Source organism: Salmo trutta, chromosome 20 (genome assembly GCF_901001165.1).
Source record: "Salmo trutta chromosome 20, fSalTru1.1, whole genome shotgun sequence".
Classification (NCBI taxonomy): domain Eukaryota; kingdom Metazoa; phylum Chordata; class Actinopteri; order Salmoniformes; family Salmonidae; genus Salmo; species Salmo trutta.
In genome coordinates, this window is record NC_042976.1 from 49,578,029 (window position 1) to 49,597,811 (window position 19,783).

Below are 19,783 nucleotides of genomic sequence, written 5' to 3' on the forward strand. Positions count from 1 at the left end.
CGATGACTGAAACCAAGTTAACAGTGAATCCGAATGAAAAACAGCTAGCTCTGTAGTGCTGCTTTGACAAACTCCCCAGTAAAATAACCTGTTATTTTCCTTTTTAACCACTGGTAGCTAACATCAATCAAAGCTGTAAACACTCTACCACATGAGCACATTTAGCAGAATTGTTGTTTTTGGTCTCTGGAGACTGTAATGCCTTCAAGAAATAGTATTGTACCAGCACTTTGTTTGGTTGTACTTGTGTGTTAGCTAAGAGATAATTATTTTTGTGCCCCTGCCCATACCTCATAGGTACACCCATGAGCCCGTTCTAAATGGATGGTTATCCTGTTCAGAACAAAGTGGCACCACGTGCTGTAATTAGTGGATTAGGGTTTCTCATTCAAAAATGTAAAACCTCCTCAGCTGACCACCTTGAAGCAATTATTCGCCTATATTTGCTATACCGGGATAGAAGTCAATAGTATGTATTATGAAGTTATGAGTGGTGGTAAAAAAAGAATCACCAAATGGTACAATTTATGTACTACTCCATGCATGAATTTCAGTGTGGCGTTGGCCCCCTCTGTCAGACATGGAAAAACAATACAGCAAAATACATAAATAATGCTAAAGTCAGTGTAGGTCCATTTAAACCAGTTAAAATGTAGCAAGGATGGTGACATCATTTTGGGGTGTAGTGCCACTACTATCCCCTGGAGGGCAGCTAAATTGTATTCATTCGAAGCACAAGACCCAGGCATTTCCAATGATACCTTATACACTCAGATGTAAAGTGTTTGTTTTAATTGGTAAAAAATCTAATATACTATATATATATATTTTTTTTTTATACAGCTTAGTCCCCTAAATTGGGCACTAGTCAATTCAGTCAAGTCAAATTAAATTGTATTGGTCACATGCACCGAATACAACCCGAATACAACACCTGTGGACTTTACAGTCATATGCTTACTCGTGAGGTTTTAAATAGGCCTCTTCTCAAGAAAGTTTGAAAACTTGGCATAAAACATTTTGATTATGTACAATCCATCTAGCCTATTCATGGTAGCTAACTTCCTTTAGCGACTATTCATGAAGACATCTTCTGACCGCATCGCTTGCAGTACGGTTTTGGAAACATAAGGAACATATCTTTCATATCATCGAGAAATAATCTTCAAAAAACAAAATACTAAATTACACTTTTATAGGTTTAGTGTTCCCACACTGCCATGTTACAGCGTTTGTTTACAGAAGACAGATGGAAGACAGAGACAACCACCTGTGCTAATTAGTTATCTAGCATGCTCAAACACTTGTGTGTAAGTGTAACTGGGGAGGAAGTGTAGCGGAAGTGTAGTTCGTCGGATGGAGAGACACAGCCGTATGGATCTGTGCAAACCTGCTAAAGTAAGTGTATCTTTTTTATTTTAAAGATTATTTCTCACTGATATGAAAGATAAGTTACATATGTTTTAAAAACTATCGCAAGTGATGATTATTGACGTTTCTAAATGAGTGTCGGGATTGTAGCTCACATGGTCCCACCGGTAAGAGGTGCTTATAGCTGAGAACCCTTGGGATAAGGCAGATTGCCTTGGGTTCTTGAGAGCAACAATCAATCATGATGCTTTTTTGACAATTTGACACATACGCGACCAGGTAATTAGCCAACCACTGGCCACTACTGTGAAGTGTTGTCCAAATATTCCATAAAATGTGCTAATTCAAACAGACATTAATCCTATAAAACACATTAATGACAGCAAGAGAGGGCATTACCATCCACAGTTGGGAAAACAGGGCGTAGCCTGGCAATTTCGTCATCGGACAACTCTGTGAGCTTGGAGATCAGTGTGTCCTGGACTGTGTACAGGCCAGGGAGGTCATCCACTGTGTACGCAAAGTTGGGAACATAGGAAACAACCTGAAGCTCCTGAGGGTTTACATCTCTGGTCCCGATGCTGAAGGGCAAAACGCCTGACTGCTTCAGTGATGTCGCAGGTCGACTAATATCATCTGTGGACCTTCCGCCGGAGACGACAATCAGGAACTGTGGGACACCCTCCTCCTTCCTGCCACCACGTCGAACATTCAGCACTTCCCTACTGACAAACTCCACTGCCTGACCCAGGTTACGTTCCCGGCCGCCTCTCTGCCTCAGTCCCTTGACAGCATTCATAACCCCCTCCTTGGTTGTGTGGGAGTTCAGGTAGATATCTGCATTGGGGGAGTCGCCATACTGCACCACACCAATCCTGATCTTGTTCTCGCCCACGTTGAGGTTCTTCACGATTGAGCGGATGAACTCCTGGATGATGGGGAACTCCCTTCCGACGCCATCTGAGCCATCAACAAGGAAGACGATATCCTTCTTGGGACCCTGAGACTCAGCTAAAAGGAAGGGAGAACAAACATTTTTAATAAACCACTGCTCCTTTTGTAGTAGGTGGGCTAATACATTTCAAAAGCATGTTTTACAACAATGTTCAATATCCTTTTGCAAACAATGATTGAACACTTCAGCTGAAGGACTTTGCTTCTAAGTGTCTTACCTCCCGAGCTAATGAATATGGTAGGATCAGGATACCTGGCTTTGACAAGTCTTGACAAAGCAGAGAAGAGCTCTGTCTGGATGTTTTGGAGGTTCCGCATGTCACGGACAGAAAATGTTTCGTTAGGGGAATTTGAGATTGACTGCATCTCCCTGTAGTCAGCATTTCTAAGGCCAATACTGACAGGGACCACACCAATACGCTTTAGCGCAATCGCTGAGAGTTCAACACTATCACTAGACTTCCCACCACTAATCAAAATGAGTATTTGTGGAACACCCTCCATGTGCCTGCTGCCAGAGGAAGCGGTAAAGACATTGTCCCTGACATACTGAAGAGCTGCTCCAGTGTTGAGGGGTCTCCCTCCTTTAAGTGTGATGCCTCTGATTGCATGTATAACCTTGTTTTTGGATGCATAAGTGTTGAAATAGAAATTGACCATGGCATCCTTGCTGTACTGGACCACAGAAATGCGGTCTTTCTTCTCATTCACATTGAGCTTCTCAACAGCTCTCAGTATAAAGTCTTGTATAACTGGGAACTCATTTATAATGTCATCAGATCCATCAAACAAGAAGACAACATCCTTCTTGGTTTCTTCAGGTTGAGCTAGAAATTACAATAAATATAGGCTGTGTTTTGTATAACGACTCATGAAAGCATTTAGACATTTAGTCATGTTTTATTTTCAAATTAACTCATTGACTAACTTTCGATTATTCCATAGTTCTTTGGATGTCACCAAATTGTCTTTCCAATATGAAAAGAATAGACAAGTGACACTTATAAAAATAAGGTTACTTACCAATACGAGTGGTACGCTTTAAAGTGAACAGTACATCTAATAAGATGTCTGGAAGCTCTCCAAAGTCATTGATTGGAAAAACAAAATTATGAGCAGTTGTGGGAAGACCAACTGAGTCTGTGCCAATACTAAAGCTCAAAATGCCAAGATCTTTAAGTGTTGAAGCCGGCTGCCTAGCACTATCGCTGGAGGGTCCTCCTGTGAGCAGTATCAGTACTTGTGGAACACCTTCAAGATGTCGGCTTCCAGAGATGGTGCTAAAGACATTGTCCTTAACATACTGCAGAGCTGTCTCAGTGTTGCGTGATCTTCCTCCCTTATGTCTTAATGTTCGTATCTTGCTGATGACAGTGTCCTTGGATGAAAAGGAACTCAAGTAGATGTACACTACAGCGTCACTGCTGAACTGGATCACTGCTACCCTGTCTCTGTCTTCAGCAACATCAAGGTTTTCCACAACTCTTCGTACAAAGTCTCGCATAGCAGGAAACCCACTCCGACTGCTGTCTGAGCCGTCGATGAGGAACACAACATCACGTCGTCCAATCCGCGATTCCACTAGGGAGAATAGTACATGTGGATTTAACAAGATGCAACTCGTCATATCAGTACTAAAGGGGGACAGGGGGTTGACATGCTATAACCATTTGGCATAGCAAAAAAAGAACCAGTGAAACAAATGAAGAAAAAAAAAATCATTTCCAGCATAGAGTGGTGAGAGTCAAGCGAGGATTGACACTTTAAAAGATGTGATGCACAAATCTTAAAATACGCAGCATTTTGTTTTAAAATGCAGCAAAAATTCAAGCAAATAAGAAAGGAGCACAGATGAATTACCATCACATGCTATATATTGCAGGCGAACAGAGCACATTGTCCTCTGTGTTGAGGACAGTGGCAAATTAAGTCTCTAAATACACCACCAAGATTCTACAATCTTGTCTTGTCTTAGGAAAAGTGATATCATTAAAAGAAAATATAAAATTTACGGTTATGAGCCTGCTTTTCCTAAGGAGAAGAAAATTACTCATTCTTCTTACGTTGGAGAACAATGCCAATCAACAGCTTGACAATTACATTATTCACATGGGATTCACGAGTTTCAATTAGTTATTATCTGAAAAGTGTTTCTGACATCCCTTACCCAAAATGCCAGAATATTTCAAAGTAGTGATTCTCATTGAAGATAAAAGTTGATTCTCCAATCTATAAAGATCAAAGTATTCTGAAAATATAAATGCCAAAGAAGGATTGAAAGAAAGAGTTTGCAGCTCTTCAATGTCTGTAGCTTTTGAACCGATGGCGATGACCATGATACCCTGTTGTTTCAGAGCATGAGCAGCATGGCTAATTGGGTCTCTGGATCTTGCTCCACTTAAAATGACTAAAACCTGTGGAACACCAAGCAAGCGTCTACTTCCAGCTGAAGCAATGAAAACATTGTCCTTGATGTACTGGAGGGCGGCCCCGGTGTTGAGAATTGCCCCTCCTTTGTGCTTCAGACTTCTAACAGTGTCTAGAATTTCCTTCTTTGTTCTATAAGTGTTCAGATAGAAGTGGACCTCTGGATCTCTGCTGTACTGGACCACCGAAACTTGATCTTTGGTTTCCTCCACATTGAGTTTGTCCACAACTTTTTGTACAAAATCACGCATCGCTAGGAATCCACTCCTGGTGCCATCAGAACCATCCAGAAGGAATACAATGTCTCTCTTTGGTACTTTATTTCAGGTGGGGAACAGATATTCAATTAATGTAAATATAACTTACGAAGGAATAATGATTTTATAAGATAATACATTAATATACTATATCTCTGGTAAGCAACTGCAGCTGATTGAAGCGAATGCATTCCAGAGAGTTGAAGTAAATTCTATTGCTGCAAAGAAGAGACCCTTAGTAAGACTATGCTGAAAGAATTTGAAGAGAACAATGAAATAAGGAATGAAAAAGTTTTCTAGAAAAAAGGTGGTAATAATACCAAGCATAAACATGAATGCAAAGTGGAAGGATTCACTTTGAATATTCAAGAAAAATCTTTGAAAGAAAAATTTTGAAGCAAAAATGAATGAGAGACCAATATGAAAAAAGGGTTAATCAAGATGTTGTAGGATTTGACAAATGAGGTGAGGATGCTATTAAACAATCCATGGTCACCCATTTTCATTGATGACACTTTAATGAATGAGCAGCTTTAATACTTCTAAAACTGTTAAAATAGTTCAACACATTATTTTGTAGAATGTAGCAAATATCTTGCTAGGAAAGAGTAGATGACTATACCAGTAGATCTAACAGATTTTAACATCACAGAGCAATCAACTGGTAATGAGACTGAGAGAACACAAAAATGTTTTACCTGTCAAACCAGGACTGGAGAATTGAGCAATTGATGATAAAAGATCCAGATGCAGTGCTGACAGGTCTGAAAAGTCTTGTGCCACAAGGATAAGCTGTGGATCTGACGTAATTGACTGCATTTCTCTAGTGTCGGCATGTCTGATGGCAATGCCAACACTCTGAATTCCTTGACGTTTCATATCAAAGGCAGCTTGGCTAACAGCGTCATTTGACTGTCCACCACTCAGCAAAATCAATATCTGAGGGACACCTTCATAACGTCTGCTTCCAGAGGTGTCTCTAAAGATGTTGTCTTTAACGAACTGGAGTGCTGCCCCTGTGTTGAGGGGTCTACCACCTTTGTGCCTCAGATGTCTTATGCTGTCAAGAATGTCCTCCTTTTTGGTGTATGTGTTCAGATAGAAATGTACCTCTTGATTTCTACTATACTGAACCACGGAAATGCGGTCTTTGTCTCCTCCCACATTGAGATTCTCCACTACTTTCAGTACAAAAACACGCATTGCTGAGAATCCATTCCTTGTGCCATCAGAACCATCCAGAAGGAATACCACATCCTTTCTGGCGGTGTCATGATCAACTGAGAAAATAAATGGATTATGTCAATCAAACTGATCAAATGTGGTGTTTTTGGCCAAATTATATAGTAGTTTCTAAGACTCAGCGGCCATTTTGCTAACACATCCTGACTCTTAATTCACAGTGATAACACATACCTAAAACTGTTGGTGATTCTGGAGTAACATCAATAACCACTGCCTCCACCGAGGACAGAAGTTGCTGCTGGATGCTCGGAAGGTCAGTAAAGTCTGAGACAGACAGAGCGTAACTGGGATCATGTGATATCCTCTGCAATTCTCTGCTATCAGAGCTCCTTGTTCCAATTCCAAAGACCAAAACCCCAAGCTCCTTCAGAGCAGAGGCTGGCGTGTCAACATTGTCAACCGACCTTCCACCACTCAACAGAATCAGTAGCTGTGGAACGCCTTCCAAGCGTCTGCTTCCGGAGGAGGCAGTAAAGACATTGTCCCTCACGTACTGGAGAGCTGCTCCAGTGTTGAGAGGTCTCCCGCCTTTGTGTCTCAGACCTCTTACAGTGTTGAGAATCTCTCCCTTTGTTGTGTATGTGTTCAGATAGAATTGGGCGGCTGGATCTCTACTGTACTGGACCACCGCAACGCGATCTTTGTTCTCATCCACACTGAGTGTCTCCACCACTCTTTGAACAAAGTCACGCATGGCTGGGAATCCACTCCTAGTGCCATCAGATCCATCCAGCAAGAACACAACATCCCTCCTGGGAGCCTGACTCTCAACTAGGGAATGTGAAGGTTCAGATAAAGAGTCATATTACATGTGGCATAGGTAAGGGAAAACAGGACAAAGCTGCTTCTGTCACATGAAAGTCATCCCTTTCACTTATCACAAACAACTATTCAACGAAAGTGACAATTTCTGCATTGGCTTGAGTTATATCATAGGGAACATTGGTACAGAGGTATGAAATGAAACCACATGAAAGGCCTCAGGGGAATCTACACAAGTGTTCTAAGCTATCAACTACTCTATCCTAATGTAAAAGAGGAAATGGAACAGATCAAAAGCATATGTTTCTTACCTAGTAATGTTGGTATTAGTGTTGGTGTCATGGTTGTGTCCTGTATAATGGCAGTGTTCATGGCAGAAAGAAGGTGCTGTTGGATGTTGGGGAGGTCAGTAAATTCAGACACGGAGAGAGCATAACTGGGGTCATAGGATATCTTCTGTAATTCTCTGCTATCAGAGCTCCTTGTTCCAATTCCAAACACCCAGACGCCAAGCTCCTTGAGAGCAGAAGCTGGTTTATCTACATTGTCAAAGGACCTTCCACCATTTAGCAGTATCAGAATCTGTGGAACACTTTCAAGGCGCCTACTTCCAGAGGAGGCAGTAAAGACGTAGTCCCTGACATACTGGAGAGCTGCTCCAGTGTTGAGGGGTCTCCCTCCTTTGTGCTTCAGCCCTCTTACGGTGTCAACAACCTCTTCTTTTCTCGTGTAAGTGTTCAGATAGAAGTGGGCCTCTGGTTCTCTGCTATACTGTACCACAGAGACTCGATCTCTGTTCTCCCCTACAGTGAGTTTCTCCACTACTCTTTGAACAAAGTCCCGCATTTCTGGGAAGCCATTCCTAGTGCCATCAGAACCATCCAGCAAGAATACTACATCCTTTCTGGCAATGCTTAGGTCCACTAAGAGTATCAGAAACAAAACAGTATGTCAACAAAACAGTATGTCAACATTGCTTCATCAAATCTGAAATATGTGTTTGTTGCTTTAGTTTTCCTAGATAATGCATCCGGTCTTACCTATGACTGTTGGGGAAATGGGTGTGGCGCCAACGTGTACAGTAATGAGTGAGGAGAAAAACTTATCCTGGACGCTGGGGAGATCAGAGAATTCAGAAACAGACTGGGAATAACTGGGGTCAGAGGCAATCCTTTGAACCTCTTTGCTAGAATTTCTGTTTCCAATGCCAAAGATCAAGACCCCACTCTCTTTCAGGGCAGAAACTGGTATTTCAACATTATCATTGGACCTCCCGCCACTCAGCAGTATCAGCATCTGAGGGACACCCTCTTGGCTTCTGCTTCCTGAGGAGGCAGTAAAGACGTTGTCCCTTACATACTGGAGGGCTGCCCCAGTGTTGAGGGGTCTACCTCCTCTGTGCCTCAGACCTCTGACGATGTCAAGAATGTCGCCCTTCGTGGTGTATGTGTTCAGATAGAAATTAACTTCTTGATCTCTACCGTACTGGACCACAGAAACGCGGTCTTTGTCTCCTCCCACATTGAGTTTCTCTACTACTCTCTGAACAAAATTACGCATTGCTGGGAATCCATTCCTTGTGCCATCAGAACCATCCAGAAGGAATACCACATCCTTTCTGGCGGTGTCATGATCAACTGAGAAAATAAGTAGATTATGTCAATCAAACGGATCAAATGTGGTGTTTTTGGCCAAATTATATAGTCGTTTCTAAGACTCAGCGGCCATTTTGCTAACACATCCTGACTCTTAATTCACAGTGATAACACATACCTAAAACTGTTGGTGATTCTGGAGTAACATCAATAACCACTGCCTCCACCGAGGACAGAAGTTGCTGCTGGATGCTCGGAAGGTCAGTAAAGTCTGAGACAGACAGAGCGTAACTGGGATCATGTGATATCCTCTGCAATTCTCTGCTATCAGAGCTCCTTGTTCCAATTCCAAAGACCAAAACCCCAAGCTCCTTCAGAGCAGAGGCTGGCGTGTCAACATTGTCAACCGACCTTCCACCACTCAACAGAATCAGTAGCTGTGGAACGCCTTCCAAGCGTCTGCTTCCGGAGGAGGCAGTAAAGACATTGTCCCTCACGTACTGGAGAGCTGCTCCAGTGTTGAGAGGTCTCCCGCCTTTGTGTCTCAGACCTCTTACAGTGTTGAGAATCTCTCCCTTTGTTGTGTATGTGTTCAGATAGAATTGGGCGGCTGGATCTCTACTGTACTGGACCACCGCAACGCGATCTTTGTTCTCATCCACACTGAGTGTCTCCACCACTCTTTGAACAAAGTCACGCATGGCTGGGAATCCACTCCTAGTGCCATCAGATCCATCCAGCAAGAACACAACATCCCTCCTGGGAGCCTGACTCTCAACTAGGGAATGTGAAGGTTCAGATAAAGAGTCATATTACATGTGGCATAGGTAAGGGAAAACAGGACAAAGCTGCTTCTGTCACATGAAAGTCATCCCTTCCACTTATCACAAACAACTATTCAACGAAAGTGACAATTTCTGCATTGGCTTGAGTTATATCATAGGGAACATTGGTACAGAGGTATGAAATGAAACCACATGAAAGGCCTCAGGGGAATCTACACAAGTGTTCTAAGCTATCAACTACTCTATCCTAATGTAAAAGAGGAAATGGAACAGATCAAAAGCATATGTTTCTTACCTAGTAATGTTGGTATTAGTGTTGGTGTCATGGTTGTGTCCTGTATAATGGCAGTGTTCATGGCAGAAAGAAGCTGCTGTTGGATGTTGGGGAGGTCAGTAAATTCAGACACGGAGAGAGCATAACTGGGGTCATAGGATATCTTCTGTAATTCTCTGCTATCAGAGCTCCTTGTTCCAATTCCAAACACCAAGACACCAAGCTCCTTGAGAGCAGAAGCTGGTTTATCTACATTGTCAAAGGACCTTCCACCATTTAGCAGTATCAGAATCTGTGGAACACTTTCAAGGCGCCTACTTCCAGAGGAGGCAGTAAAGACGTAGTCCCTGACATACTGGAGAGCTGCTCCAGTGTTGAGGGGTCTCCCTCCTTTGTGCTTCAGCCCTCTTACGGTGTCAACAACCTCTTCTTTTCTCGTGTAAGTGTTCAGATAGAAGTGGGCCTCTGGTTCTCTGCTATACTGTACCACAGAGACTCGATCTCTGTTCTCCCCTACAGTGAGTTTCTCCACTACTCTTTGAACAAAGTCCCGCATTTCTGGGAAGCCATTCCTAGTGCCATCAGAACCATCCAGCAAGAATACTACATCCTTTCTGGCAATGCTTAGGTCCACTAAGAGTATCAGAAACAAAACAGTATGTCAACAAAACAGTATGTCAACATTGCTTCATCAAATCTGAAATATGTGTTTGTTGCTTTAGTTTTCCTAGATAATGCATCCGGTCTTACCTATGACTGTTGGGGAAATGGGTGTGGCGCCAACGTGTACAGTAATGAGTGAGGAGAAAAACTTATCCTGGACGCTGGGGAGATCAGAGAATTCAGAAACAGACTGGGAATAACTGGGGTCAGAGGCAATCCTTTGAACCTCTTTGCTAGAATTTCTGTTTCCAATGCCAAAGATCAAGACCCCACTCTCTTTCAGGGCAGAAACTGGTATTTCAACATTATCATTGGACCTCCCGCCACTCAGCAGTATCAGCATCTGAGGGACACCCTCTTGGCTTCTGCTTCCTGAGGAGGCAGTAAAGACGTTGTCCCTTACATACTGGAGGGCTGCCCCAGTGTTGAGGGGTCTACCTCCTCTGTGCCTCAGACCTCTGACGATGTCAAGAATGTCGCCCTTCGTGGTGTATGTGTTCAGATAGAAATTAACTTCTTGATCTCTACCGTACTGGACCACAGAAACGCGGTCTTTGTCTCCTCCCACATTGAGTTTCTCTACTACTCTCTGAACAAAATCACGCATTGCTGGGAATCCATTCCTTGTGCCATCAGAACCATCCAGAAGGAATACCACATCCTTTCTGGCGGTGTCATGATCAACTGAGAAAATAAGTAGATTATGTCAATCAAACGGATCAAATGTGGTGTTTTTGGCCAAATTATATAGTCGTTTCTAAGACTCAGCGGCCATTTTGCTAACACATCCTGACTCTTAATTCACAGTGATAACACATACCTAAAACTGTTGGTGATTCTGGAGTAACATCAATAACCACTGCCTCCACCGAGGACAGAAGTTGCTGCTGGATGCTCGGAAGGTCAGTAAAGTCTGAGACAGACAGAGCGTAACTGGGATCATGTGATATCCTCTGCAATTCTCTGCTATCAGAGCTCCTTGTTCCAATTCCAAAGACCAAAACCCCAAGCTCCTTCAGAGCAGAGGCTGGCGTGTCAACATTGTCAACCGACCTTCCACCACTCAACAGAATCAGTAGCTGTGGAACGCCTTCCAAGCGTCTGCTTCCGGAGGAGGCAGTAAAGACATTGTCCCTCACGTACTGGAGAGCTGCTCCAGTGTTGAGAGGTCTCCCGCCTTTGTGTCTCAGACCTCTTACAGTGTTGAGAATCTCTCCCTTTGTTGTGTATGTGTTCAGATAGAATTGGGCGGCTGGATCTCTACTGTACTGGACCACCGCAACGCGATCTTTGTTCTCATCCACACTGAGTGTCTCCACCACTCTTTGAACAAAGTCACGCATGGCTGGGAATCCACTCCTAGTGCCATCAGATCCATCCAGCAAGAACACAACATCCCTCCTGGGAGCCTGACTCTCAACTAGGGAATGTGAAGGTTCAGATAAAGAGTCATATTACATGTGGCATAGGTAAGGGAAAACAGGACAAAGCTGCTTCTGTCACATGAAAGTCATCCCTTTCACTTATCACAAACAACTATTCAACGAAAGTGACAATTTCTGCATTGGCTTGAGTTATATCATAGGGAACATTGGTACAGAGGTATGAAATGAAACCACATGAAAGGCCTCAGGGGAACCTACACAAGTGTTCTAAGCTATCAACTACTCTATCCTAATGTAAAAGAGGAAATGGAACAGATCAAAAGCATATTTTTCTTACCTAGTAATGTTGGTATTAGTGTTGGTGTCATGGTTGTGTCCTGTATAATGGCAGTGTTCATGGCAGAAAGAAGCTGCTGTTGGATGTTGGGGAGGTCAGTAAATTCAGACACGGAGAGAGCATAACTGGGGTCATAGGATATCTTCTGTAATTCTCTGCTATCAGAGCTCCTTGTTCCAATTCCAAACACCAAGACACCAAGCTCCTTGAGAGCAGAAGCTGGTTTATCTACATTGTCAAAGGACCTTCCACCATTTAGCAGTATCAGAATCTGTGGAACACTTTCAAGGCGCCTACTTCCAGAGGAGGCAGTAAAGACGTAGTCCCTGACATACTGGAGAGCTGCTCCAGTGTTGAGGGGTCTCCCTCCTTTGTGCTTCAGCCCTCTTACGGTGTCAACAACCTCTTCTTTTCTCGTGTAAGTGTTCAGATAGAAGTGGGCCTCTGGTTCTCTGCTATACTGTACCACAGAGACTCGATCTCTGTTCTCCCCTACAGTGAGTTTCTCCACTACTCTTTGAACAAAGTCCCGCATTTCTGGGAAGCCATTCCTAGTGCCATCAGAACCATCCAGCAAGAATACTACATCCTTTCTGGCAATGCTTAGGTCCACTAAGAGTATCAGAAACAAAACAGTATGTCAACAAAACAGTATGTCAACATTGCTTCATCAAATCTGAAATATGTGTTTGTTGCTTTAGTTTTCCTAGATAATGCATCCGGTCTTACCTATGACTGTTGGGGAAATGGGTGTGGCGCCAACGTGTACAGTAATGAGTGAGGAGAAAAACTTATCCTGGACGCTGGGGAGATCAGAGAATTCAGAAACAGACTGGGAATAACTGGGGTCAGAGGCAATCCTTTGAACCTCTTTGCTAGAATTTCTGTTTCCAATGCCAAAGATCAAGACCCCACTCTCTTTCAGGGCAGAAACTGGTATTTCAACATTATCATTGGACCTCCCGCCACTCAGCAGTATCAGCATCTGAGGGACACCCTCTTGGCTTCTGCTTCCTGAGGAGGCAGTAAAGACGTTGTCCCTTACATACTGGAGGGCTGCCCCAGTGTTGAGGGGTCTACCTCCTCTGTGCCTCAGACCTCTGACGATGTCAAGAATGTCGCCCTTCGTGGTGTATGTGTTCAGATAGAAATTAACTTCTTGATCTCTACCGTACTGGACCACAGAAACGCGGTCTTTGTCTCCTCCCACATTGAGTTTCTCTACTACTCTCTGAACAAAATCACGCATTGCTGGGAATCCATTCCTTGTGCCATCAGAACCATCCAGAAGGAATACCACATCCTTTCTGGCGGTGTCATGATCAACTGAGAAAATAAGTAGATTATGTCAATCAAACGGATCAAATGTGGTGTTTTTGGCCAAATTATATAGTCGTTTCTAAGACTCAGCGGCCATTTTGCTAACACATCCTGACTCTTAATTCACAGTGATAACACATACCTAAAACTGTTGGTGATTCTGGAGTAACATCAATAACCACTGCCTCCACCGAGGACAGAAGTTGCTGCTGGATGCTCGGAAGGTCAGTAAAGTCTGAGACAGACAGAGCGTAACTGGGATCATGTGATATCCTCTGCAATTCTCTGCTATCAGAGCTCCTTGTTCCAATTCCAAAGACCAAAACCCCAAGCTCCTTCAGAGCAGAGGCTGGCGTGTCAACATTGTCAACCGACCTTCCACCACTCAACAGAATCAGTAGCTGTGGAACGCCTTCCAAGCGTCTGCTTCCGGAGGAGGCAGTAAAGACATTGTCCCTCACGTACTGGAGAGCTGCTCCAGTGTTGAGAGGTCTCCCGCCTTTGTGTCTCAGACCTCTTACAGTGTTGAGAATCTCTCCCTTTGTTGTGTATGTGTTCAGATAGAATTGGGCGGCTGGATCTCTACTGTACTGGACCACCGCAACGCGATCTTTGTTCTCATCCACACTGAGTGTCTCCACCACTCTTTGAACAAAGTCACGCATGGCTGGGAATCCACTCCTAGTGCCATCAGATCCATCCAGCAAGAACACAACATCCCTCCTGGGAGCCTGACTCTCAACTAGGGAATGTGAAGGTTCAGATAAAGAGTCATATTACATGTGGCATAGGTAAGGGAAAACAGGACAAAGCTGCTTCTGTCACATGAAAGTCATCCCTTTCACTTATCACAAACAACTATTCAACGAAAGTGACAATTTCTGCATTGGCTTGAGTTATATCATAGGGAACATTGGTACAGAGGTATGAAATGAAACCACATGAAAGGCCTCAGGGGAACCTACACAAGTGTTCTAAGCTATCAACTACTCTATCCTAATGTAAAAGAGGAAATGGAACAGATCAAAAGCATATTTTTCTTACCTAGTAATGTTGGTATTAGTGTTGGTGTCATGGTTGTGTCCTGTATAATGGCAGTGTTCATGGCAGAAAGAAGCTGCTGTTGGATGTTGGGGAGGTCAGTAAATTCAGACACGGAGAGAGCATAACTGGGGTCATAGGATATCTTCTGTAATTCTCTGCTATCAGAGCTCCTTGTTCCAATTCCAAACACCAAGACACCAAGCTCCTTGAGAGCAGAAGCTGGTTTATCTACATTGTCAAAGGACCTTCCACCATTTAGCAGTATCAGAATCTGTGGAACACTTTCAAGGCGCCTACTTCCAGAGGAGGCAGTAAAGACGTAGTCCCTGACATACTGGAGAGCTGCTCCAGTGTTGAGGGGTCTCCCTCCTTTGTGCTTCAGCCCTCTTACGGTGTCAACAACCTCTTCTTTTCTCGTGTAAGTGTTCAGATAGAAGTGGGCCTCTGGTTCTCTGCTATACTGTACCACAGAGACTCGATCTCTGTTCTCCCCTACAGTGAGTTTCTCCACTACTCTTTGAACAAAGTCCCGCATTTCTGGGAAGCCATTCCTAGTGCCATCAGAACCATCCAGCAAGAATACTACATCCTTTCTGGCAATGCTTAGGTCCACTAAGAGTATCAGAAACAAAACAGTATGTCAACAAAACAGTATGTCAACATTGCTTCATCAAATCTGAAATATGTGTTTGTTGCTTTAGTTTTCCTAGATAATGCATCCGGTCTTACCTATGACTGTTGGGGAAATGGGTGTGGCGCCAACGTGTACAGTAATGAGTGAGGAGAAAAACTTATCCTGGACGCTGGGGAGATCAGAGAATTCAGAAACAGACTGGGAATAACTGGGGTCAGAGGCAATCCTTTGAACCTCTTTGCTAGAATTTCTGTTTCCAATGCCAAAGATCAAGACCCCACTCTCTTTCAGGGCAGAAACTGGTATTTCAACATTATCATTGGACCTCCCGCCACTCAGCAGTATCAGCATCTGAGGGACACCCTCTTGGCTTCTGCTTCCTGAGGAGGCAGTAAAGACGTTGTCCCTTACATACTGGAGGGCTGCCCCAGTGTTGAGGGGTCTACCTCCTCTGTGCCTCAGACCTCTGACGATGTCAAGAATGTCGCCCTTCGTGGTGTATGTGTTCAGATAGAAATTAACTTCTTGATCTCTACCGTACTGGACCACAGAAACGCGGTCTTTGTCTCCTCCCACATTGAGTTTCTCTACTACTCTCTGAACAAAATCACGCATTGCTGGGAATCCATTCCTTGTGCCATCAGAACCATCCAGAAGGAATACCACATCCTTTCTGGCGGTGTCATGATCAACTGAGAAAATAAGTAGATTATGTCAATCAAACGGATCAAATGTGGTGTTTTTGGCCAAATTATATAGTCGTTTCTAAGACTCAGCGGCCATTTTGCTAACACATCCTGACTCTTAATTCACAGTGATAACACATACCTAAAACTGTTGGTGATTCTGGAGTAACATCAATAACCACTGCCTCCACCGAGGACAGAAGTTGCTGCTGGATGCTCGGAAGGTCAGTAAAGTCTGAGACAGACAGAGCGTAACTGGGATCATGTGATATCCTCTGCAATTCTCTGCTATCAGAGCTCCTTGTTCCAATTCCAAAGACCAAAACCCCAAGCTCCTTCAGAGCAGAGGCTGGCGTGTCAACATTGTCAACCGACCTTCCACCACTCAACAGAATCAGTAGCTGTGGAACGCCTTCCAAGCGTCTGCTTCCGGAGGAGGCAGTAAAGACATTGTCCCTCACGTACTGGAGAGCTGCTCCAGTGTTGAGAGGTCTCCCGCCTTTGTGTCTCAGACCTCTTACAGTGTTGAGAATCTCTCCCTTTGTTGTGTATGTGTTCAGATAGAATTGGGCGGCTGGATCTCTACTGTACTGGACCACCGCAACGCGATCTTTGTTCTCATCCACACTGAGTGTCTCCACCACTCTTTGAACAAAGTCACGCATGGCTGGGAATCCACTCCTAGTGCCATCAGATCCATCCAGCAAGAACACAACATCCCTCCTGGGAGCCTGACTCTCAACTAGGGAATGTGAAGGTTCAGATAAAGAGTCATATTACATGTGGCATAGGTAAGGGAAAACAGGACAAAGCTGCTTCTGTCACATGAAAGTCATCCCTTTCACTTATCACAAACAACTATTCAACGAAAGTGACAATTTCTGCATTGGCTTGAGTTATATCATAGGGAACATTGGTACAGAGGTATGAAATGAAACCACATGAAAGGCCTCAGGGGAATCTACACAAGTGTTCTAAGCTATCAACTACTCTATCCTAATGTAAAAGAGGAAATGGAACAGATCAAAAGCATATGTTTCTTACCTAGTAATGTTGGTATTAGTGTTGGTGTCATGGTTGTGTCCTGTATAATGGCAGTGTTCATGGCAGAAAGAAGCTGCTGTTGGATGTTGGGGAGGTCAGTAAATTCAGACACGGAGAGAGCATAACTGGGGTCATAGGATATCTTCTGTAATTCTCTGCTATCAGAGCTCCTTGTTCCAATTCCAAACACCAAGACACCAAGCTCCTTGAGAGCAGAAGCTGGTTTATCTACATTGTCAAAGGACCTTCCACCATTTAGCAGTATCAGAATCTGTGGAACACTTTCAAGGCGCCTACTTCCAGAGGAGGCAGTAAAGACGTAGTCCCTGACATACTGGAGAGCTGCTCCAGTGTTGAGGGGTCTCCCTCCTTTGTGCTTCAGCCCTCTTACGGTGTCAACAACCTCTTCTTTTCTCGTGTAAGTGTTCAGATAGAAGTGGGCCTCTGGTTCTCTGCTATACTGTACCACAGAGACTCGATCTCTGTTCTCCCCTACAGTGAGTTTCTCCACTACTCTTTGAACAAAGTCCCGCATTTCTGGGAAGCCATTCCTAGTGCCATCAGAACCATCCAGCAAGAATACTACATCCTTTCTGGCAATGCTTAGGTCCACTAAGAGTATCAGAAACAAAACAGTATGTCAACAAAACAGTATGTCAACATTGCTTCATCAAATCTGAAATATGTGTTTGTTGCTTTAGTTTTCCTAGATAATGCATCCGGTCTTACCTATGACTGTTGGGGAAATGGGTGTGGCGCCAACGTGTACAGTAATGAGTGAGGAGAAAAACTTATCCTGGACGCTGGGGAGATCAGAGAATTCAGAAACAGACTGGGAATAACTGGGGTCAGAGGCAATCCTTTGAACCTCTTTGCTAGAATTTCTGTTTCCAATGCCAAAGATCAAGACCCCACTCTCTTTCAGGGCAGAAACTGGTATTTCAACATTATCATTGGACCTCCCGCCACTCAGCAGTATCAGCATCTGAGGGACACCCTCTTGGCTTCTGCTTCCTGAGGAGGCAGTAAAGACGTTGTCCCTTACATACTGGAGGGCTGCCCCAGTGTTGAGGGGTCTACCTCCTCTGTGCCTCAGACCTCTGACGATGTCAAGAATGTCGCCCTTCGTGGTGTATGTGTTCAGATAGAAATTAACTTCTTGATCTCTACCGTACTGGACCACAGAAACGCGGTCTTTGTCTCCTCCCACATTGAGTTTCTCTACTACTCTCTGAACAAAATCACGCATTGCTGGGAATCCATTCCTTGTGCCATCAGAACCATCCAGAAGGAATACCACATCCTTTCTGGCGGTGTCATGATCAACTGAGAAAATAAGTAGATTATGTCAATCAAACGGATCAAATGTGGTGTTTTTGGCCAAATTATATAGTCGTTTCTAAGAGCTCAGCAGCCATTTTGCTAACACATCCTGACTCTTAATTCACAGTGATAACACATACCTAAAACTGTTGGTGATTCTGGAGTAACATCAATAACCACTGCCTCCACCGAGGACAGAAGTTGCTGCTGGATGCTCGGAAGGTCAGTAAAGTCTGAGACAGACAGAGCGTAACTGGGATCATGTGATATCCTCTGCAATTCTCTGCTATCAGAGCTCCTTGTTCCAATTCCAAAGACCAAAACCCCAAGCTCCTTCAGAGCAGAGGCTGGCGTGTCAACATTGTCAACCGACCTTCCACCACTCAACAGAATCAGTAGCTGTGGAACGCCTTCCAAGCGTCTGCTTCCGGAGGAGGCAGTAAAGACATTGTCCCTCACGTACTGGAGAGCTGCTCCAGTGTTGAGAGGTCTCCCGCCTTTGTGTCTCAGACCTCTTACAGTGTTGAGAATCTCTCCCTTTGTTGTGTATGTGTTCAGATAGAATTGGGCGGCTGGATCTCTACTGTACTGGACCACCGCAACGCGATCTTTGTTCTCATCCACACTGAGTGTCTCCACCACTCTTTGAACAAAGTCACGCATGGCTGGGAATCCACTCCTAGTGCCATCAGATCCATCCAGCAAGAACACAACATCCCTCCTGGGAGCCTGACTCTCAACTAGGGAATGTGAAGGTTCAGATAAAGAGTCATATTACATGTGGCATAGGTAAGGGAAAACAGGACAAAGCTGCTTCTGTCACATGAAAGTCATCCCTTTCACTTATCACAAACAACTATTCAACGAAAGTGACAATTTCTGCATTGGCTTGAGTTATATCATAGGGAACATTGGTACAGAGGTATGAAATGAAACCACATGAAAGGCCTCAGGGGAATCTACACAAGTGTTCTAAGCTATCAACTACTCTATCCTAATGTAAAAGAGGAAATGGAACAGATCAAAAGCATATGTTTCTTACCTAGTAATGTTGGTATTAGTGTTGGTGTCATGGTTGTGTCCTGTATAATGGCAGTGTTCATGGCAGAAAGAAGCTGCTGTTGGATGTTGGGGAGGTCAGTAAATTCAGACACGGAGAGAGCATAACTGGGGTCATAGGATATCTTCTGTAATTCTCTGCTATCAGAGCTCCTTGTTCCAATTCCAAACACCAAGACACCAAGCTCCTTGAGAGCAGAAGCTGGTTTATCTACATTGTCAAAGGACCTTCCACCATTTAGCAGTATCAGAATCTGTGGAACACTTTCAAGGCGCCTACTTCCAGAGGAGGCAGTAAAGACGTAGTCCCTGACATACTGGAGAGCTGCTCCAGTGTTGAGGGGTCTCCCTCCTTTGTGCTTCAGCCCTCTTACGGTGTCAACAACCTCTTCTTTTCTCGTGTAAGTGTTCAGATAGAAGTGGGCCTCTGGTTCTCTGCTATACTGTACCACAGAGACTCGATCTCTGTTCTCCCCTACAGTGAGTTTCTCCACTACTCTTTGAACAAAGTCCCGCATTTCTGGGAAGCCATTCCTAGTGCCATCAGAACCATCCAGCAAGAATACTACATCCTTTCTGGCAATGCTTAGGTCCACTAAGAGTATCAGAAACAAAACA

At 44.0% G+C, this 19,783-nt stretch overlaps 2 protein-coding genes across 6 annotated transcripts in view; both read right to left on the reverse strand.

The window, feature by feature from the left end:
* The window catches only part of LOC115156209 (uncharacterized), a 56,380-nt gene that overhangs the window by 29,883 nt on the left and 6,714 nt on the right, over window positions 1–19,783 (reverse strand). For all 5 annotated transcript variants that reach the window (XM_029703589.1, XM_029703592.1, XM_029703591.1 and 2 more), the window contains exons 10-28: window positions 19,149–19,760; window positions 18,247–18,846; window positions 17,513–18,109; window positions 16,784–17,395; window positions 15,882–16,481; window positions 15,149–15,745; window positions 14,420–15,031; window positions 13,518–14,117; window positions 12,785–13,381; window positions 12,056–12,667; window positions 11,154–11,753; window positions 10,421–11,017; window positions 9,692–10,303; window positions 8,790–9,389; window positions 8,057–8,653; window positions 7,328–7,939; window positions 6,426–7,025; window positions 5,708–6,289; window positions 1,771–2,382 (exon numbers count right to left, since the gene is read on the reverse strand). In XM_029703589.1, the coding sequence (XP_029559449.1) occupies window positions 1,771–2,382; window positions 5,708–6,289; window positions 6,426–7,025; window positions 7,328–7,939; window positions 8,057–8,653; window positions 8,790–9,389; window positions 9,692–10,303; window positions 10,421–11,017; window positions 11,154–11,753; window positions 12,056–12,667; window positions 12,785–13,381; window positions 13,518–14,117; window positions 14,420–15,031; window positions 15,149–15,745; window positions 15,882–16,481; window positions 16,784–17,395; window positions 17,513–18,109; window positions 18,247–18,846; window positions 19,149–19,760 (11,451 nt within the window). The remainder of the gene's footprint in view (window positions 1–1,770; window positions 2,383–5,707; window positions 6,290–6,425; window positions 7,026–7,327; window positions 7,940–8,056; window positions 8,654–8,789; window positions 9,390–9,691; window positions 10,304–10,420; window positions 11,018–11,153; window positions 11,754–12,055; window positions 12,668–12,784; window positions 13,382–13,517; window positions 14,118–14,419; window positions 15,032–15,148; window positions 15,746–15,881; window positions 16,482–16,783; window positions 17,396–17,512; window positions 18,110–18,246; window positions 18,847–19,148; window positions 19,761–19,783) is intronic.
* Window positions 2,429–5,701, reverse strand: LOC115156211 (collagen alpha-3(VI) chain). The gene is made up of 3 exons (XM_029703593.1): window positions 4,493–5,701; window positions 3,349–3,906; window positions 2,429–3,152 (listed from the first exon to the last, which is right to left on the reverse strand). Exons 1-3 carry the CDS (start codon window positions 5,001–5,003, stop codon window positions 2,443–2,445), a joined length of 1,779 nt encoding a protein of 592 aa, XP_029559453.1. The 5' UTR covers window positions 5,004–5,701; the 3' UTR covers window positions 2,429–2,442.